At 43.9% G+C, this 16,318-nt stretch overlaps 1 gene segment (V, D, J or C); it reads left to right on the top strand.

The window, feature by feature from the left end:
• LOC142465165 (T-cell receptor alpha chain constant-like) overlaps positions 1-11,617 on the top strand; it is a 32,858-nt gene extending 21,241 nt beyond the window's left edge. Inside the window, 4 exon segments of the C gene segment in view lie at positions 7,813-8,100; positions 9,259-9,312; positions 9,913-10,020; positions 10,567-11,617. Of these exon segments, the coding sequence occupies positions 7,813-8,100; positions 9,259-9,312; positions 9,913-10,019 (449 nt within the window).
• The last annotated feature ends 4,701 nt before the right edge of the window (positions 11,618-16,318 follow it).

Consider the following 16,318-nt stretch of genomic DNA (forward strand, 5'->3'; position numbering starts at 1 on the left):
TGGACCAGCCTCGGTTCATGAAACGTTCTTATTAAATACAGAATGTCCATGGTACTAGAAGTTTCCAGGCACCCACAGAACAGAGATTAACATCTCCGGGGTCTATTTACTAAAGTCTCTGCCAGCAAAAATGGGGAAATAATCTGGTGAATTTAACTAGGAAAAAAATGTTGATTACAAGGGAATTATTTTCCTTAATACATTTTGTGCAGTTTTTTGCACCAGTTGTGCAACCAACGGACTTTTATCCCAGAAATAAATACATTAACAACTTGGTGTACTCCAATGTGGGATTTATGTGTGAGGCAAAGAATGCACCAGGAATAAGACACATCGTACAGTTTCAATGGACCGTTTCCACCCCCCCCCCCCCCATTATTGCCCATGTGTTTATAAAAAGACCCCCAAACATGTACAAGTACAGGCACAAGGGATTGGGCGCTATATCACACACACATTCACACAGCGAGGAGGGCGTGACAATTAATTAGGTAAAAAAATACCGCTAGTTATCGGCAGTAACATTAGCAGAGAAAATAACCCCCAAAAAACACAGTAGGAAGTTTTTGTTCCTCTGATAAATCTGGTGTTGTTTATTCCTCTACTTTTGCACGTGGGAGGCTCTGGGGAATAACCCCGCTGGTCAGCGCTAGTTTGTGGGATGGGGAATCTCAGTGGGAATGATGTTGGCTACAAAATAATTTTTGGATCCAAAGTAATTGTCCCACCCAGTAAGTTTATATCTTCCTCTCCGCTTTGTCCTTGCAAATAAACTTCACACAAACAATTCAATGGACACGGGACCATATGTGCAAAGTGGTGCTATGCTATAAGGTGTGCTCCAGTGCTGGGTGACACCATAGCTCCCATTTACTTGTCTGGGCCATAAAGTGTCTTCCAGCACCAGAAGGTAAATATGGCCCAATATGCTCAACACACAAACTCCCAGCAAGCTCAAGAAACCCCAATATGCTCAGCACCTTATTCTCTGCAATATCACATGCACGGTATTGTCATGAGAATCAGTCCAGCGCAGACCATACAACAGTAGTTTTATTAATATACACTAAAGAAATAAATGGTATTGCTCCCAATGAGAAAACACCAATATATAAGCCCCACTATATTATAGAGAACAGAACAATGTTATTAGGGGGCTCCATACCTTATCTACTCCCCTCTCTTGGGCGGTACAGGGTTTATTTTCCCCTTTTGCCCACTATATTATACCATATACCTTACAAATACATTTCACAAATATAATTAAATGGACAATGTCTCATATGGACTGAGTGGTGCCATGCCATAAACCTATGTCCAGTGCTGAAGGACACCCTCCAGCCTTTCTACTTGTATGGGCCAGAACGTGTCTTCCAGCAGAAGAAGGTAAATATGGGCCAATATATTCAACATCTGATATTCTGCTATATTACATGCACAATATGATAAATCAAATCAGTCCAGTGCAGACCATACAAAAGTAGTTTTATTAATATACACTAAAGAAATAAATGGTATTTCTCCCAATGAGAAAGCACCAATATACATAAACCCCACTATATTATACCATGTTTTTCCAAAAACTCCAGACGTTGGGACCATTTATGAATGTCCTGGAAGTGCCACCAACCCTCAGTCCTCAGCAGCTCTGAGAATGTCAGGTAGAGTTTGTGTAATGGGGCTTCTCATTGTGTGAATACTGGGGGCTGGAAGATCACTTTTGGATCCGGCACCAAACTAGATGTCCAACCCAGTAAGTTAATACATTTTTTCATTTACGTTTGATGTTTGTGGCCAATACTTTGTTTCACACTAATGTGTATATATTTTATACATATTACATGCAGTAATACACTATTTACCAAGATGTCAAGAGGGATCAAAACAAACTTTTTAACATAAATTGTTTAATATTTTGGGAATATGTATCAAGGCAAAAGTGGGGAAATTGTGAGCGAAAAGACCTGCTCCAAATGGATCAAAGAACAAATTCCCATTAAAATCCACAAGATTTCATTGATACATGAGGTGCAGTTTGTTTTCCTCCAGAATTGCACTTATTTCATATATTTGTCCCCAATGTTCCTTTCCTGACAGCAAACAATGACATTCATTGGACGAAATTGGCAAAAATAAAATGTAGGGAGCAATGAAGGGGAGAATAACGGGGGGTTGTAACAGTATCTAATACTGTGTGGATTATAGTGCAACGAGCAAACTCATATTTGGGGCAGGAACATGGCTCAAAGTCAGACCGAGAAAGTTGGAATTTATTTCTATAAGCGACTACTGTATATTTCAGGGGAAATAGTTTTTTAATGCTGACACATTTGGAAATTGTAGCTCAAGTCGTTGCAAAAATGTCAGTTCCCACTGAAGTTTCATGATGACCTGAGCAAGCAAACTGCATATAAATATGAAGCAATATACTGTGTGTTACTAATACAATGTATTCATACATAGGAATTAAGAGTTATGCTGAATATTTGCTTAAAGGTTGTGGAGCTGTTATATTGTTCAGTAAAAATAGGTAAAAGTGTACAGAAAATGTCTATCTAGAGACTTAATGGAAGATTTAGGACATGGGATGATAGTGGCTACAAAGAATATAAAGCTTTGACAGGGGCAGTTTGGGATTCATAATGCCATGGTCCAGATTCATCAACCTGTGATGCCATGGTCCAGATTCATCAACCTGTGATGCCATAATCAGGATTCATCAACCCGTGATGCCATGGTCCAGATTCATCAACCCGTGATGCCATGGTCCAGATTCATCAACCCGTGATGCCATGGTCCAGATTCATCAACCCGTGATGCCATGGTCCAGATTCATCAACCCGTGATGCCATGGTCCAGATTCATCAACCCGTGATGCCATAATCAGGATTCATCAACCCGTGATGCCATGGTCCAGATTCATCAACCCGTGATGCCATGGTCCAGATTCATCAACCCGTGATGCCATAATCAGGATTCATCAACCCGTGATGCCATGGTCCAGATTCATCAACCCGTGATGCCGGGTATCCCTCCCTTATCTGGCAGTAACGGCACAGACTTGATTGGTAGTTAATGCTGGATTGGGGAACAGGACCGCACATCATGGCTTGATGAATCCCTTCCTAAAAGAGGGGTTACTTGGAGGTCAGCTAACTCCTGCTGGGTTTCCAATAACATAAACCTGTGACACTTCTAAACAGGGAACAAATTAATTACATTCCATAATTAAAATGACGGAAGTGAGTATTAAGAGCTCCTCTTGATAACATCACTGGCCTGACGTATCCTGCGTTAGTGCAACTACTGTAACACTTTACCGATTAAAATGTTAGTATCTTTATAACCAATATATATTAATTTCCGTTGTACGTATCATAAAGGTTTGCCTCCTTGTGCTATCCTCTGATATAACACAGTACCACTGGTTATCTTAGATTTTATTTAGTGATAAAATAAATGTGATCAGTTACCATGAGCCCTGGTTTGATAAGGTTTTCTCGGCTTGGGTTTGGTGATTTGTACATGAAGGTGCAGCGTTGTTATGTAAGAGAGGAGCAGTTAGGAGAAGGGGAAGGTCTGGTTTTGTAATGGACACTAACACTGTGAATTATGGAGGAGATCTTAAACTAATATTTGGGGAAGGAGCATTGCTCAAAGTGAAGCCACGTAAGTTGTTTTATTATATAAAAAAATATGCATCCAAATAATATTAGAGCCATAAATAGTGTCACGTGCCAGTGACACCCCATGTGTTGGCTATAAATGGAGGGAAATAGTTATGTGAAGAATGTGTTTTTTAGTGTCCATAAGTCACAGTATTTTGTCTTTAGCAACTTCTATATCCGCAAATTCTAGATAATACCCGAGAGTATCTCCTCACCCCCAATTAGGGGCTGATTATATAGCCACCACAATGGCCAACCAGGAACCAGGTAGTTTCCAGACAAATTCTCATTATCTCCTATGGGAAATATCGACTTGAAAAGGCCTGATTGGCTTTTTGGGTACATATTAATATACAGTATATATAATAAGTCCCTTGGGTTTGTGATTACAGAACCTCTAAAACCAAATTTGTGTTTACTGTATGTAAAAAAAAAAAAACCTACCAAGTCCAGAACCAGTCCATATGTGCCATGGTATAAAGACTGGAACATAAATTAGCAGCTTATAGGTAAATAGGAATTTATAGGAAGTCAACAGTGTGGGAGTGAGTCTTAGGCTGCGCTTATAGTACCGGCGACAGAGACGTCAAAACAAATGCATTGCTGTCGTCATGTGAATTTATAGTAAGCGCAGCGCGACGGCTTTGTCGGGATCGCTGGAAGTCATCTCAATTTGATTTTTCCAGCGACCGCCGCCTGACGTCGCCAGCACTATAAGCGATGCCTTAGTGTAAGGATGTGTAACATTGTGTGTATGAAGGTGTAAGAAAAGTTATATTTGGAAGAGGTGCCATTGTGGCTGTGAGGGGAACCAGCAGCATTATTCCCATTTCCTTGCAAATATTTCTTCAAATGTTACTGAGTTTTCCAAATTACTATTCAACAACTTCTGCATCTCAATGATCTCGTCTGGAGCCGCTAACAAGAAACTCATTTAAAATAATCAGCTCTTCCAGTGAATTGGAAAATAGTAACCTTCTGTAATTCCTGATTTTACATGTTTTCTCAGGATTTTGGTAGATTTGGCCCAAACGGTGCCCGGCTGTTGAGAAAGAGAGGAGCCTTTAGGGGAAGGACTGTTTTTGTAACAGCCTCTAATACTGTGTGAATTATGGAGCAGGTCTTAAACTAATATTTGGGACAGGAACATTCCTCAAAGTGACACCACGTAAGTTGTGTTTAAAAAAATCTAAAATGTAATCTTATTATTCGTTTTTGAATAATATGAAACAATATAAATATAATAATTAAACATACATAGTAGAATGATGTATGTATCAATATATAACATATTTGAATACTGTCAAATCATCCATATAATATAAATCTAGCATGAAAAAAATTATAATATCTACTATATCTTTACCCTCCCATAACCCCCACCCCCCTACACACACACACTATCTAATAATTTTGTTAGAACACTAGAAATTGCCACAACATAAGACACCATTTTGATATGAGACATCTTAATTTCAGAACAAATAAATCTATGCATTTATATGAAAAAACAAAAAAAAATTATAATCTATATACTATAACTCCCAGAATCCTCTGGTCTTGTTTGTAAGTTGTGTTTTTATTATATAGAAATAAAATTATGGCCAATTACCTTCCAAACAATAACACATTTGGAAATAATCAGTAAGGACTTCAAAAACAGCAATTATCTTACATAGAATGTGACAGCAGCTAAGAACCCATTGGCCGCCGTCTGCCCATTTTCCCACCTGCTGTAAAATCTCACACAGTATTTGATCATTGGCTTTATTCCATATTTAGGAGCATTGTGTCTATCCAAAGCATTGTAAGTGTATTAGACTCTACCATCTCTGGCTTCCATGAGGAATTTTGGCCCAATTGGTGGCTTTGTCGGATATAGAATCGGCTCCTTTATGTGTGTGTGTCAAAATAAGGACCAGGTCCCAGGCCAGTCTTCCAGATATATGCCATTTGTATAAAGACTTGAACATAATGGAGCAGGTTATGGAATACATTGATAGGAAGGCAGCAGTGTGGGAGTGAGTCCAAGTGTAAGGATGTGTAACATCGTGTGTATGATGCTGTAAGAAAGCTCATATTTAGGACACACCATTGATGTGTAATACAACAGATTCAGGCAAAATACTTGAACATGTCATTTTACATAGCAGGTGAGGTTGAAAAAAGACATACAGCCATCAAGTTCAACCTATGCTAAATTTATACGACAGATAAACTTTATCCTATATCCATACGTACAGTATATTGTTCCAGAGGAAGGCAAACAAAAAACCCCAGTGAAATATCATCCAATGATATCTCCTAAAGGGGAAAATAAATTCCTTCCTGAATCCAAAAATTGGCAATCAGATGACTCCCTGGATCAACATCCTTCCCATGTTTACTAACGTGGTATATCCCTGTATGCCTTTCCTTTCTAAAAGATGTCCAAGCTTTTTTTGAACAAATGTATTGTATCTGCCATCACAGTCTCCATGGGTAATGAATCCCACACTGTAACTGCCCTTACTGTAAAGAACCTTTTCCTTTGTTGCAGGTGAAATCTTCTTTCTTCATAGTCTGTGTTACAGTTAATTAAAACCATGTATGTTTCAACCTTCGGCTTTTGAAAAGTTAATTCTGATGATTATTACTTGTATCTCATAGTCTTTATTACAATTAATTAGTCATTTAAACCATAGAGAGTCGTGGGTAAGGCACCTTACAACCCAGGCAATGGGGCCTGTACTCTTTTTGTAAAGTGGCTGTGTGATGTGTGACTTATGGATCTGGGGGATACAAAATGGTGCTTGGAGGTGGAACAATGCTCAGAGTAGATCCTGGTAAGTCCTCAATGATGATTTGATGCCCCCAGTACCAGTGCAATCTCCTCTCCTCCGTATTTGTAAATATCCCTTGTGTAGTGTCCATTATGGTGGCAACTACAAAACTGTTTTTGGACGGGGAACCAAATTGATTGACACCCAGTGAGTACGGCTTTGTGTTCAACTCTCCAGTTATTATAGGGGACCTGACGAAGGGCAGATTCTATCATAAATGTATTTATGGTTCCATAGTAGAGATGGGTGAATTTTTTAGGCAGATTTGGATCGGCCGGTTCCTTTAGTCCACAGTTTTCAGCTGATCAGTCTCAAAAATGGCGATGGTGTTTTAACACGGACAATCTATCCACTAATTCCATAATCTGCTGCAGATTGCGGAGTCCACGGATGGATTGTTAAAATCCACTAGTGGACTGTGTCTAATGGCGGTTTTAGATCCGTCTGGATTGGAACGGTAACAATCCGTTGGTGGATTTTACACCGTGGAATGTATTTTGAATGTCAAATTCAGAAAAGTCCAGGCTGGTTCCCCCATCTCTATTCCTCAGACTTCTGCATCTTATGTGGAATATGTATCTGAAATGAATGACAAGTTGCTTGAAGACTCGTGCACTTCTCTAAATATTGGCAAACCGATTACTCCCTGGATCAACATCCTTCCCATGTTTACTTATTTGGTATATCCCTGTTTACCTTTCCTTTCTAAAAAGATGTCCAACCTTTTTTTTGAAGATATCTATTGTTTCTGCAATCACAGTCTCCATGGGTAATTAATTAATTGCATCAACATACAGTATCTGCTTTAATGTTGTATCCACTCTCATACCCACATATATAATATTCAGTGAGGGACCCTCAATAGTTACATAGTTCATGTGTCAACTTCCAATCCCTTGCTGTGGACACGTTGTTAACTGTTACCAGCGTCTCACTTTATTAAATAGCTCCATAACTGTACTTAGAAATCCCACATATTACATGCACTTGGGGTCCAGTCATTGGGTATTTATGTAAAAACTCATGAAGCATCAGAAGAGTGGAGAAAAGAAGTGGAAACGTTATATTGTATTATATATATATATATATATATATATATATATATATATATATATATATATATATATATATATATATATTATTGTATCATACGATCTGCTTTTTAAAATGTAATTGATATGGAACATGGTGGCGCAGTCACAACAAAGTGATAAGCTTCAAAAGGAGGCGTAATGCAGATTTTGTAAAACTAGATGCAACCGTAACTTTGCATTTTATTAAATGAATTAACCCCTTCTCCTCCTGCTCTTTTCCCCCCGCAGAAATCACAGACATCACAGAACCCTCCGTGTACCTCCTCAAATCTCAGGAAGCAACAGAAGGGCTGCCCCGGTCAGCGTGTCTGACCACGGATTTCCAGTCATCTGACAATGACATGAAGATGGAAGTTAATGGCGAAGCCGTGAATCTGACCGAGAAAATAATGCTGGACCAGTCTGATAATAAATGGAGATATGGCGTAGTCACGTGGGATTATAATAACCCGTCTGAAAACCTCAACTGCATCGCCAAGTACAAAGACAAGCAATATAATTCACAGAATCCTACAGGTATATACTCGTTAGAATAAGTCTATATTGTGGCATGTAGAATATACAAAACTGTATGGTGCACTATCTATATGGTCAAATAGCTTAGTTAAGCAAGGAAAGTCCTTTGAGACTGAGGATAAAGTCCATTGTGAAACCCTTGGGTATCAAATATGCATGACCTCCAAATAATAATAACACCACTAGTTCACTTTGCTTCGACTAGCTGGTCAGAATCCCACCATCACTGCAGTAAATATCCTTACACGCTTGTGTCCAGACAGATGTATATCAAAGTGGAACGACAACATAAGCAAAGTGGTGTAATAGAGTAAAAACTCACATTTGTTAGTTCTTCAATGATTATCCTCCGATCGGGTGTGCATCCTTTTGTCCACCGCATGTACAAATTGTGTTTCCGGAAAAATAGAGCAGCACATGGACCAGGATCAGGAAAAAAATCAATTGCCAGAGAGTGTGTCCCATAAAATGAAAAATATTTAATGAATCAACAGAAACCAGCTACATAATGGGGCAACAGAGGCCCCCACCAACGCGTTTCGAGCGTGGAGCTCTATGTCAATGTGCATTTATGCACTATATACACTAAAGAAATAAATGGTATTACTCCCAATGAGAAAACACCAATACACATAAGCCCCACTATATTATAGAGAACAGAACAATGTTATTAGGGGGCTCCATACCTTACATACAGCTGCATTTATGCACCTTGACAAAGAGCTCCATGCTCGAAACGCGTTGGTGGGGGCCCCTGTTGCCCCATTATGTAGCTGGTTGCTGTTGATTCATTAAATATTTTTTATTTTATGGGACACACTCTCTGGTAATTGATTTTTTCCTGATCCTGGTCCATGTGATGTTCTATTTTTCCGGAAACACAATTTATTGTGCCATGTAACCATGGATACAAATCCAATACATTATTTAACATAAAAATGTAACGTTACATTGTTCCTCTCTAGAGTACATATTTATTCTTACAAATGTTATTTACCTACAATGCAATACACTGCATTGTTGTTAGTTGGCTATAACAACAACATTTTACTACAAAGTTCTTTGTTATTAACTAACCAACACACTGCAGAGTTTGTCATGTGAACTCGGTAATCTGAGGAATTATTCATTAATTATAGGACGTGTTTTTTTCCCCAGATGAAGGTTCCCAGATGTGCTCATCTTTGTCAATTGATGATAATTTCAAAACAGGTGAGCAGAGTTTCTTCAATAGATTCGCACCAAACCCCAACTCTTAGGTGAAGTGGGAATGGGCCCCCCTGTATCACAGCTGGTATCAGATTACGGGGGATGTAATAATTGGTCTCCCAGTTGACCTGACTAATAGGATGGAGATTATTACTCTGCAATTTTACTTGAGAAGATAATAAGCACGGCTCCACATGACGTCTGTTCAGCAATAAGTGGGTTTCCCACTATTCCCTTTGCATTTACTACCTTAGTTATGGTAACTGAGAAAACACTACAATGTTCCCTTGCTGAGTAGCACAGACTCGGCAGGTACATCTGACCTTTATCCTGTCTTTCATGCTGTATATTGATACATACAGTAGGCAGATGGTACATTGGCCTATACAATATGGCTCTGATGAAAGCACCGACTATCACAGCATTAGCAATAATCCTCACTAACTGCTAATGCTTTTGGAGATAATTCTGTAGTTTCTGAGCTCTCTATTTCCCAATCCCCCAAGGACGCAGAACTTGTTCTATTTCAGATCGGATGTTAATGTAAGAGCGCAGTCTGAGTTCGCTATCACTAAAACTGGAATCCTCTTTCTTTTGTTTCAGATGAGAGATTGAACTCCTTGTCCCTCACAGTGCTTGGGATGAGGGTCTTGGTTATCAAAGGGATATTATTTAATCTGATTTTGACCCTAAAACTCTGGTCATTTTAAGGTATGTTGCATTACATCATACAACGTGCCATGTCTTATCCAGATGTTGCTCCGTCTTCAGCCAATTCTCCCAGATAGGAAGTCTCAGCCAGGTGTTTAAAGAGCTTTTAGGTGTAACCAGTAGGGGGGATGAGGCAATCTGTCCCACAAGTGGTGTACAATTTGGGTTCCATTAAAAATTATGCAAAGCGGTTATATTCAGGAGATCTTGGCTGCAAAACAAGGTAGAACAAGTTTCTTCAGAATTAGTAGCAGTCTTCAAATTAGTTTGCTTCCCCATTAAAATGAAGGTGAAATATCCCACCGCTGCCTCCAATCCCAGTCATTACATTAAATCCACCTTCATGTCTATAGCAAAGAAACTGTACATGATATAGACAATAACACCGTGGTTAGTATTTCATAGTCATATACAAAATATTGTTTCATGCTGTGCCCACCACTGACACCATGCTCAGCATTGCTAACCTCTAACCGATACTGCCCACACTCCCTTCCCGTATCACAGAGACATTTCCCATGACTAATTGTTCCTTTCTCTCAACAGAATCAGATCTTCTGGGCCTCAGACCCAACAATCATATCATAACAGGAGAAGTTTTCCCCGCGCTCTCTCACTCTCCAGCATATCTGTTATTACCATTAAGATTGATCTGTAAATGTGCTTCTCAGTTTGAGTATTTGTATATACAGTATTTCTCCTTTGTCCCTTCTCCTCACACACAAGGAGCGTTTTGTATGGTGTCATTTTATTATGATGTATTGTGTGATTGTCGCATGAGCTGTGATTGTAGCTCTGCTGAAGGATGAGAACTGTGTGATGGAGCTGGGTGCAATAAGGCCGCGCATATAGTGCCGTCGATGGCGACACGACGGTTTATGTCGCCACAGGTGAAAGTTATATTTCGCTGGGCGATGGCGGCTCGGGTTTCCTGGCATTTGATTGGTTCAAGGGCTGTCACATGAGGCGACAGCCCTTGAAAAATCAAATTTTGCGGATAACCAGTATTCGCTCCGTCGCATTGTCGCCATCGCGCTTACTATAAGCGCACACGGCGGCGGCGGCGGCAATGCATTTGTTTTCGGGCGACGTCGCATCGCCGGCACTATAAGCGCGGCCTAAGGCACCATAAGTCAGGCTCATATAATATAATGCTCATGATCATTTTACCGTTTTATTTAGGAATGCAGTTATTCATTTCAATTAATTTACATTTCTGACCAGTGTCCCATTAATTGCCTTTACTTTTCCCCTTTGGCTATTAACCAAATAGAGTGCAAGCTCTTCAAAACAGGAACCTTTCCCTTAATGTTTGTATCATTGAGTAAATTAGGGAAAACGTATTGTAACTCCCATTTTGCACTTTAGCAGAAGAATATATCACCATTGTGGATGTAATTAACTGTCCCTTATCAGCTGCTGTTAAATACCTTTGTTTGTTTTTATATTTGTCATTCGGTTGGAACTGTGTATTGTATCTCGTCCCCTTATTTTCCCCACTGTGTATAAGAATTATAAATGTATCAGAACTGTAATGTGCACCGTGCTTTGGTTTTGTACAATGTAGATCAACTTTCTTAATGTTATATTAAAATGAATATAAATGACCAGTAATGGCTCGGCGTCATAAATAAATACACAATGTGCTGCGATGGAAACTTCTGGGCACTGTTATACGCTCAGTTCTCCGCACGTTTATTCCCTGCGCTGGAATAAAAGACCAATCAGTGCAAAGAAAAGTTTAATTTGACAAGATGCAAATTGTAAAATGTTCTTCTTGTAACTGGGTCAGAAGTCAGATCTTCTTTCCATACGTTTATTATCTTTTTTTTTTTTTTTTTATAACTTTCGTTTTATTAGGTGAAGCAATACAGACATGTTAACACAATCCATTAGCTTACAAAGCGTCACCTTTTTTCCGTACATCTCCTCCACTCAACATACAAAACATGACATGACATGACATACCGGACGAACAAAGGAACCAGGGATAGGGGAGGGGGGGAAGGAAGGAGGTGGGGGGTGTGGGGGGTGGTGAGCGACACTGGCGGTATGTGGTTTGTGCTAGTTTAGGTTTACCTAATTAGGTCCTGGACCGCAGCTTTTTATGTAGCTATATGCTGACTTTCCTCTTTTAGTTCGTAATATCCTTTAGCCCTTTCTCCCTATTGACGTCACCTATCCAAGAGCCTAATGTCCAGGATCCCTTTCGCCACTGGAGAACGCCTTTGCTAATTATCATTGCAATATGTTGGTATGATCAACCCCAGGGATGTCTGTCTGAGACAGCCAAGGAGACCAAACTTTTAGAAAATTTGTGCCGGTGTCGTTGACCAGACTTGTCAACTGTTCCATCCGGCATACGAACCAAATTCGATTTCTGATTTTGGGGATAATTGGAATTTGTGGTTGTTTCCACAGTGCTGCGATCTCGCATCTGGTGGCAGTGGCAAAGTGCGCCACGAGTCTGTGTGTTGCGTTCGAGAACCCCTGAGCCCGCCGGCCTAACAGGAACATCCACGGGTCCAAGGGGACCTCGATCTCTAGTAGCCGCTGCAGCCACCTCTGTACTTCCTCCCAAATTGGGGCCACTTTTGCGCACGACCACAGCATGTGTAGCAAGTCTGCTCTCTCCCCGCACTGTTTGGGGCAGAGCGGGGAGTAGCCTCTGACAAATTTCGAGAGTTTTGTTGGGGTGTAGTACCAACGCATGAGGACTTTATAGGCGTTCTCCTTTAGCGTGGTACAGATAGAGCTCTTCGCTGCTGCCTGTAGGATCCTATCCCAGTCTTCGTCCTCTAGTGTGTCCCCTAAGTCAGCTTCCCATTGCCTCATATAATTAAGTCTGGGTGTGTCCGCTGTTTCCGGACAAATCACTTCCCTGTACATTCGAGAGGTTAGTCCCCGTGTGTCCGTTTGCCTGGCACACAGCTGTTCAAAATTTGTTCTCCGTGGCCGAACTGGGGTCCTGTTATAGAAGGCCCTGATCTGTAAGTATCTAAATAATTCAGTATTCGGAATGTTTTTTTCCTCTTTTACATGAGCGAAGGATTTAATTACACCCTTGCTGCCAAGATCATAGAATCGGAGATAGCCTGCTAAGATCCACTTTGTGAACTGAGCGCTGTCTAGGCCAGGAGCGAAATCTGGGTTGCCCCATATGGGGGTCATCAATGACCGCTGTGATGTAAGAGAACATCTAAATTTAGTGGCCCCCCATACTTTCAGGGAATTTGTCATGGCCTGCAGTGGTGTGGACATCCGTACATGACTACTCTTGGGTAACCATATCAAGTTCCTCAGATCCACCGGGGCGCAGCACTCCCTCTCCAGTGCCACCCATCTCCTAAGGGTCGGGTCTGTGTGCCACTGCAGAATCTGCGTTAATTGAGCTGCTTCGTAGTAAGCCAACAAGCACGGCACGCCCAGCCCCCCTCTTGAGGTTGGCCTCCACGTTTATTATCTTTAATGGCAAATCCCACGTGTGAGCACCTTCCCATGTCTCACACAGGTCTGCAACCCTGCCGCTCCCCATTATCTCTTAGCAAACAATGCTTCCACTGCCGCCATGGATTCTGGATAATGACATGCAAATGAGCGATCGGGGAGTCACCTTTTTGCTTCTGATCCATTTTAACATAGACCCCTATAAGCTTATTCCTGCTGTAATACCCAGCTTTGCCCGCACAGCCTGGGTTACAGAAGTGCACAGAAAGTAACCCTGCTCACAGACAGCGTTTCAACCTTCTGGGTCTCATCGGTGCGGGGGGGGTTCACTGGCTTTGCAATGTGAAGATGAATGTTACTTTCCACGCAGAACGTTACTCGTACGCACCTCTAACCCAGCAGAGTGTGCAAGAGGAAGAGGCTCTGCCTAAATCTAACCCAGCAGAGTGTGCAAGAGGAAGAGGATCTGCCTAAATCTAACCCAGCAGAGTGTGCAAGAGGAAGAGGCTCTGCCTAAATCTAACCCAGCAGAGTGTGCAAGAGGAAGAGGCTCTGCCTAAATCTGCTGGAAGTGGCTGATTGGGCCATTGTCCTCTGAAATTCACCATATTACGAGCTGACAAACGGGCAGTAACAGTCTATGGTGCACCTCCAGCATCACATTAACTGCAGGATTTCCATTATACAGAGATATCGGAAGCCTTTTAGTAGAGCCGATATTAGCAAACTCTTCTATTTTACTGGGGTTATGTTTTTTAGCAATGGGCTTCCTGTGCTGAGCTGAGCAGGAGGAGCAGCCAGCATTACTTCCCCTGCAGCTCCTATAACAAACCTGCGGTGGGTAGCAGGTGGGCAGGGCACAGCTTTCTGATCACTTGATGCCCAGAGCACGGCTTAGCACCCGGCGCACGGCTTAGCACCCGGCACACGGCTTAGCACCCGGAGCACGGGTTAGCACACGGCGCACGGGTTAGCACCCGGCACACGGGTTAGCACCCGGCCCACGGGTTAGCACCCGGCACACGGCTTAGCACCCGGCACACGGGTTAGCGTTGTACTTAACAGCTCTCAGCGTGCCTCCGTCTGCCCCACACAGCTCTCAGGGTGCCTCCGTCACACAGCTCTCAGGGTGCCTCAGTCTGCACACACAGCTCTCAGGGTGCCTCCGTCTGCACACACATCTCTCAGGGTGCCTCAGTCTGCCCCACACAGCTCTCAGGGTGCCTCCGTCACACAGCTCTCAGGGTGCCTCAGTCTGCCACACACAGCTCTCAGGGTGCCTCCGTCACACAGCTCTCAGGGTGCCTCCATCTGCACACACAGCTCTCAGGGTGCCTCCGTCTGCCCCACACAGCTCTCAGGGTGCCTCAGTCTTCCCCACACAGCTCTCAGGGTGCCTCCGTCTGCCCCACACAGCTCTCAGGGTGCCTCCGTCTGCCCCACACAGCTCTCAGGGTGCCTCCGTCTGCCCCACACACAGCTCTCAGGGTGCCTCCATCACACAGCTCTCAGGGTGCCTCCGTCTGCCCCACACAGCTCTCAGGGTGCCTCCGTCTGCCCCACACAGCTCTCAGGGTGCCTCCATCTGCCCCACACAGCTCTCAGGGTGCCTCCGTCTGCCCCACACAGCTCTCAGGGTGCCTCCGTCTGCACACACAGCTCTCAGGGTGCCTCCGTCTGCCCCACACAACTCTCAGGGTGCCTCCGTCTGCCCCACACAGCTCTCAGGGTGCCTCCGTCTGCCCCACACAGCTCTCAGGGTGCCTCCGCCTGCCCCACACAGATCTCAGGGTGCCTCCGTCTGCCCCACACAGCTCTTAGGGTGCCTCAGTCTGCCCCACACAGCTCTCAGGGTGCCTCTGTCTGCACCACACAGCTCTCAGGGTGCCTCCATCACACAGCTCTCAGGGTGCCTCCATCACACAGCTCTCAGGGTGCCTCCGTCACACAGCTCTCAGGGTGCCTCAGTCTGCCCCACACAGCTCTCAGGGTGCCTCCGTCTGCCCCACACAGCTCTCAGGGTGCCTCTGTCTGCACCACACAGCTCTCAGGGTGCCTCCGTCACACAGCTCTCAGGGTGCCTCCGTCTGCCCCACACAGCTCTCAGGGTGCCTCCGTCTGCCCCACACAGCTCTCAGGGTGCCTCCATCACACAGCTCTCAGGGTGCCTCCGTCTGCCCCACACAGCTCTCAGGGTGCCTCCGTCTGCCCCACACAGCTCTCAGGGTGCCTCCGTCACACAGCTCTCAGGGTGCCTCCGCCACACAGCTCTCAGGGTGCCTCCGTCTGCCCCACACAGCTCTCAGGGTGCCTCCGTCTGCCCCACACAGCTCTCAGGGTGCCTCCGTCACACAGCTCTCAGGGTGCCTCCGTCTGCCCCACACAGCTCTCAGGGTGCCTCCGTCTGCCCCACACAGCTCTCAGGGTGCCTCTGCCACACAGCTCTCTGGGTGCCTCCGTCACACAGCTCTCAGGGTGCCTCCGTCTGCCCCACACAGCTCTCAGGGTGCCTCCGACACACAGCTCTCAGGGTGCCTCTGTCACACAGCTCTCAGGGTGCCTCTGTCTGCCCCACACAGCTCTCAGGGTGCCTCCACCACACAGCTCTCAGGGTGCCTCCGCCACACAGCTCTCAGGGTGCCTCCGTCTGCACCCACACAGCTCTCAGGGTGCCTCCGTCTGCTCCACACAGCTCTCAGGGTGCCTCCGCCACACAGCTCTCAGGGTGCCTCAGTCTGCACACACAGCTCTCAGGGTGCCTCCGTCTGCACCCACACAGCTCTCAGGGTGCCTCCGTCACACAGCTCTCAGGGTGCCTCAGTCTGCACACACAGCTCTCAGGGTGCCTCCG

Source organism: Ascaphus truei, chromosome 13 (genome assembly GCF_040206685.1).
Source record: "Ascaphus truei isolate aAscTru1 chromosome 13, aAscTru1.hap1, whole genome shotgun sequence".
In the NCBI taxonomy this organism is placed as follows: Eukaryota; Metazoa; Chordata; class Amphibia; order Anura; family Ascaphidae; genus Ascaphus; species Ascaphus truei.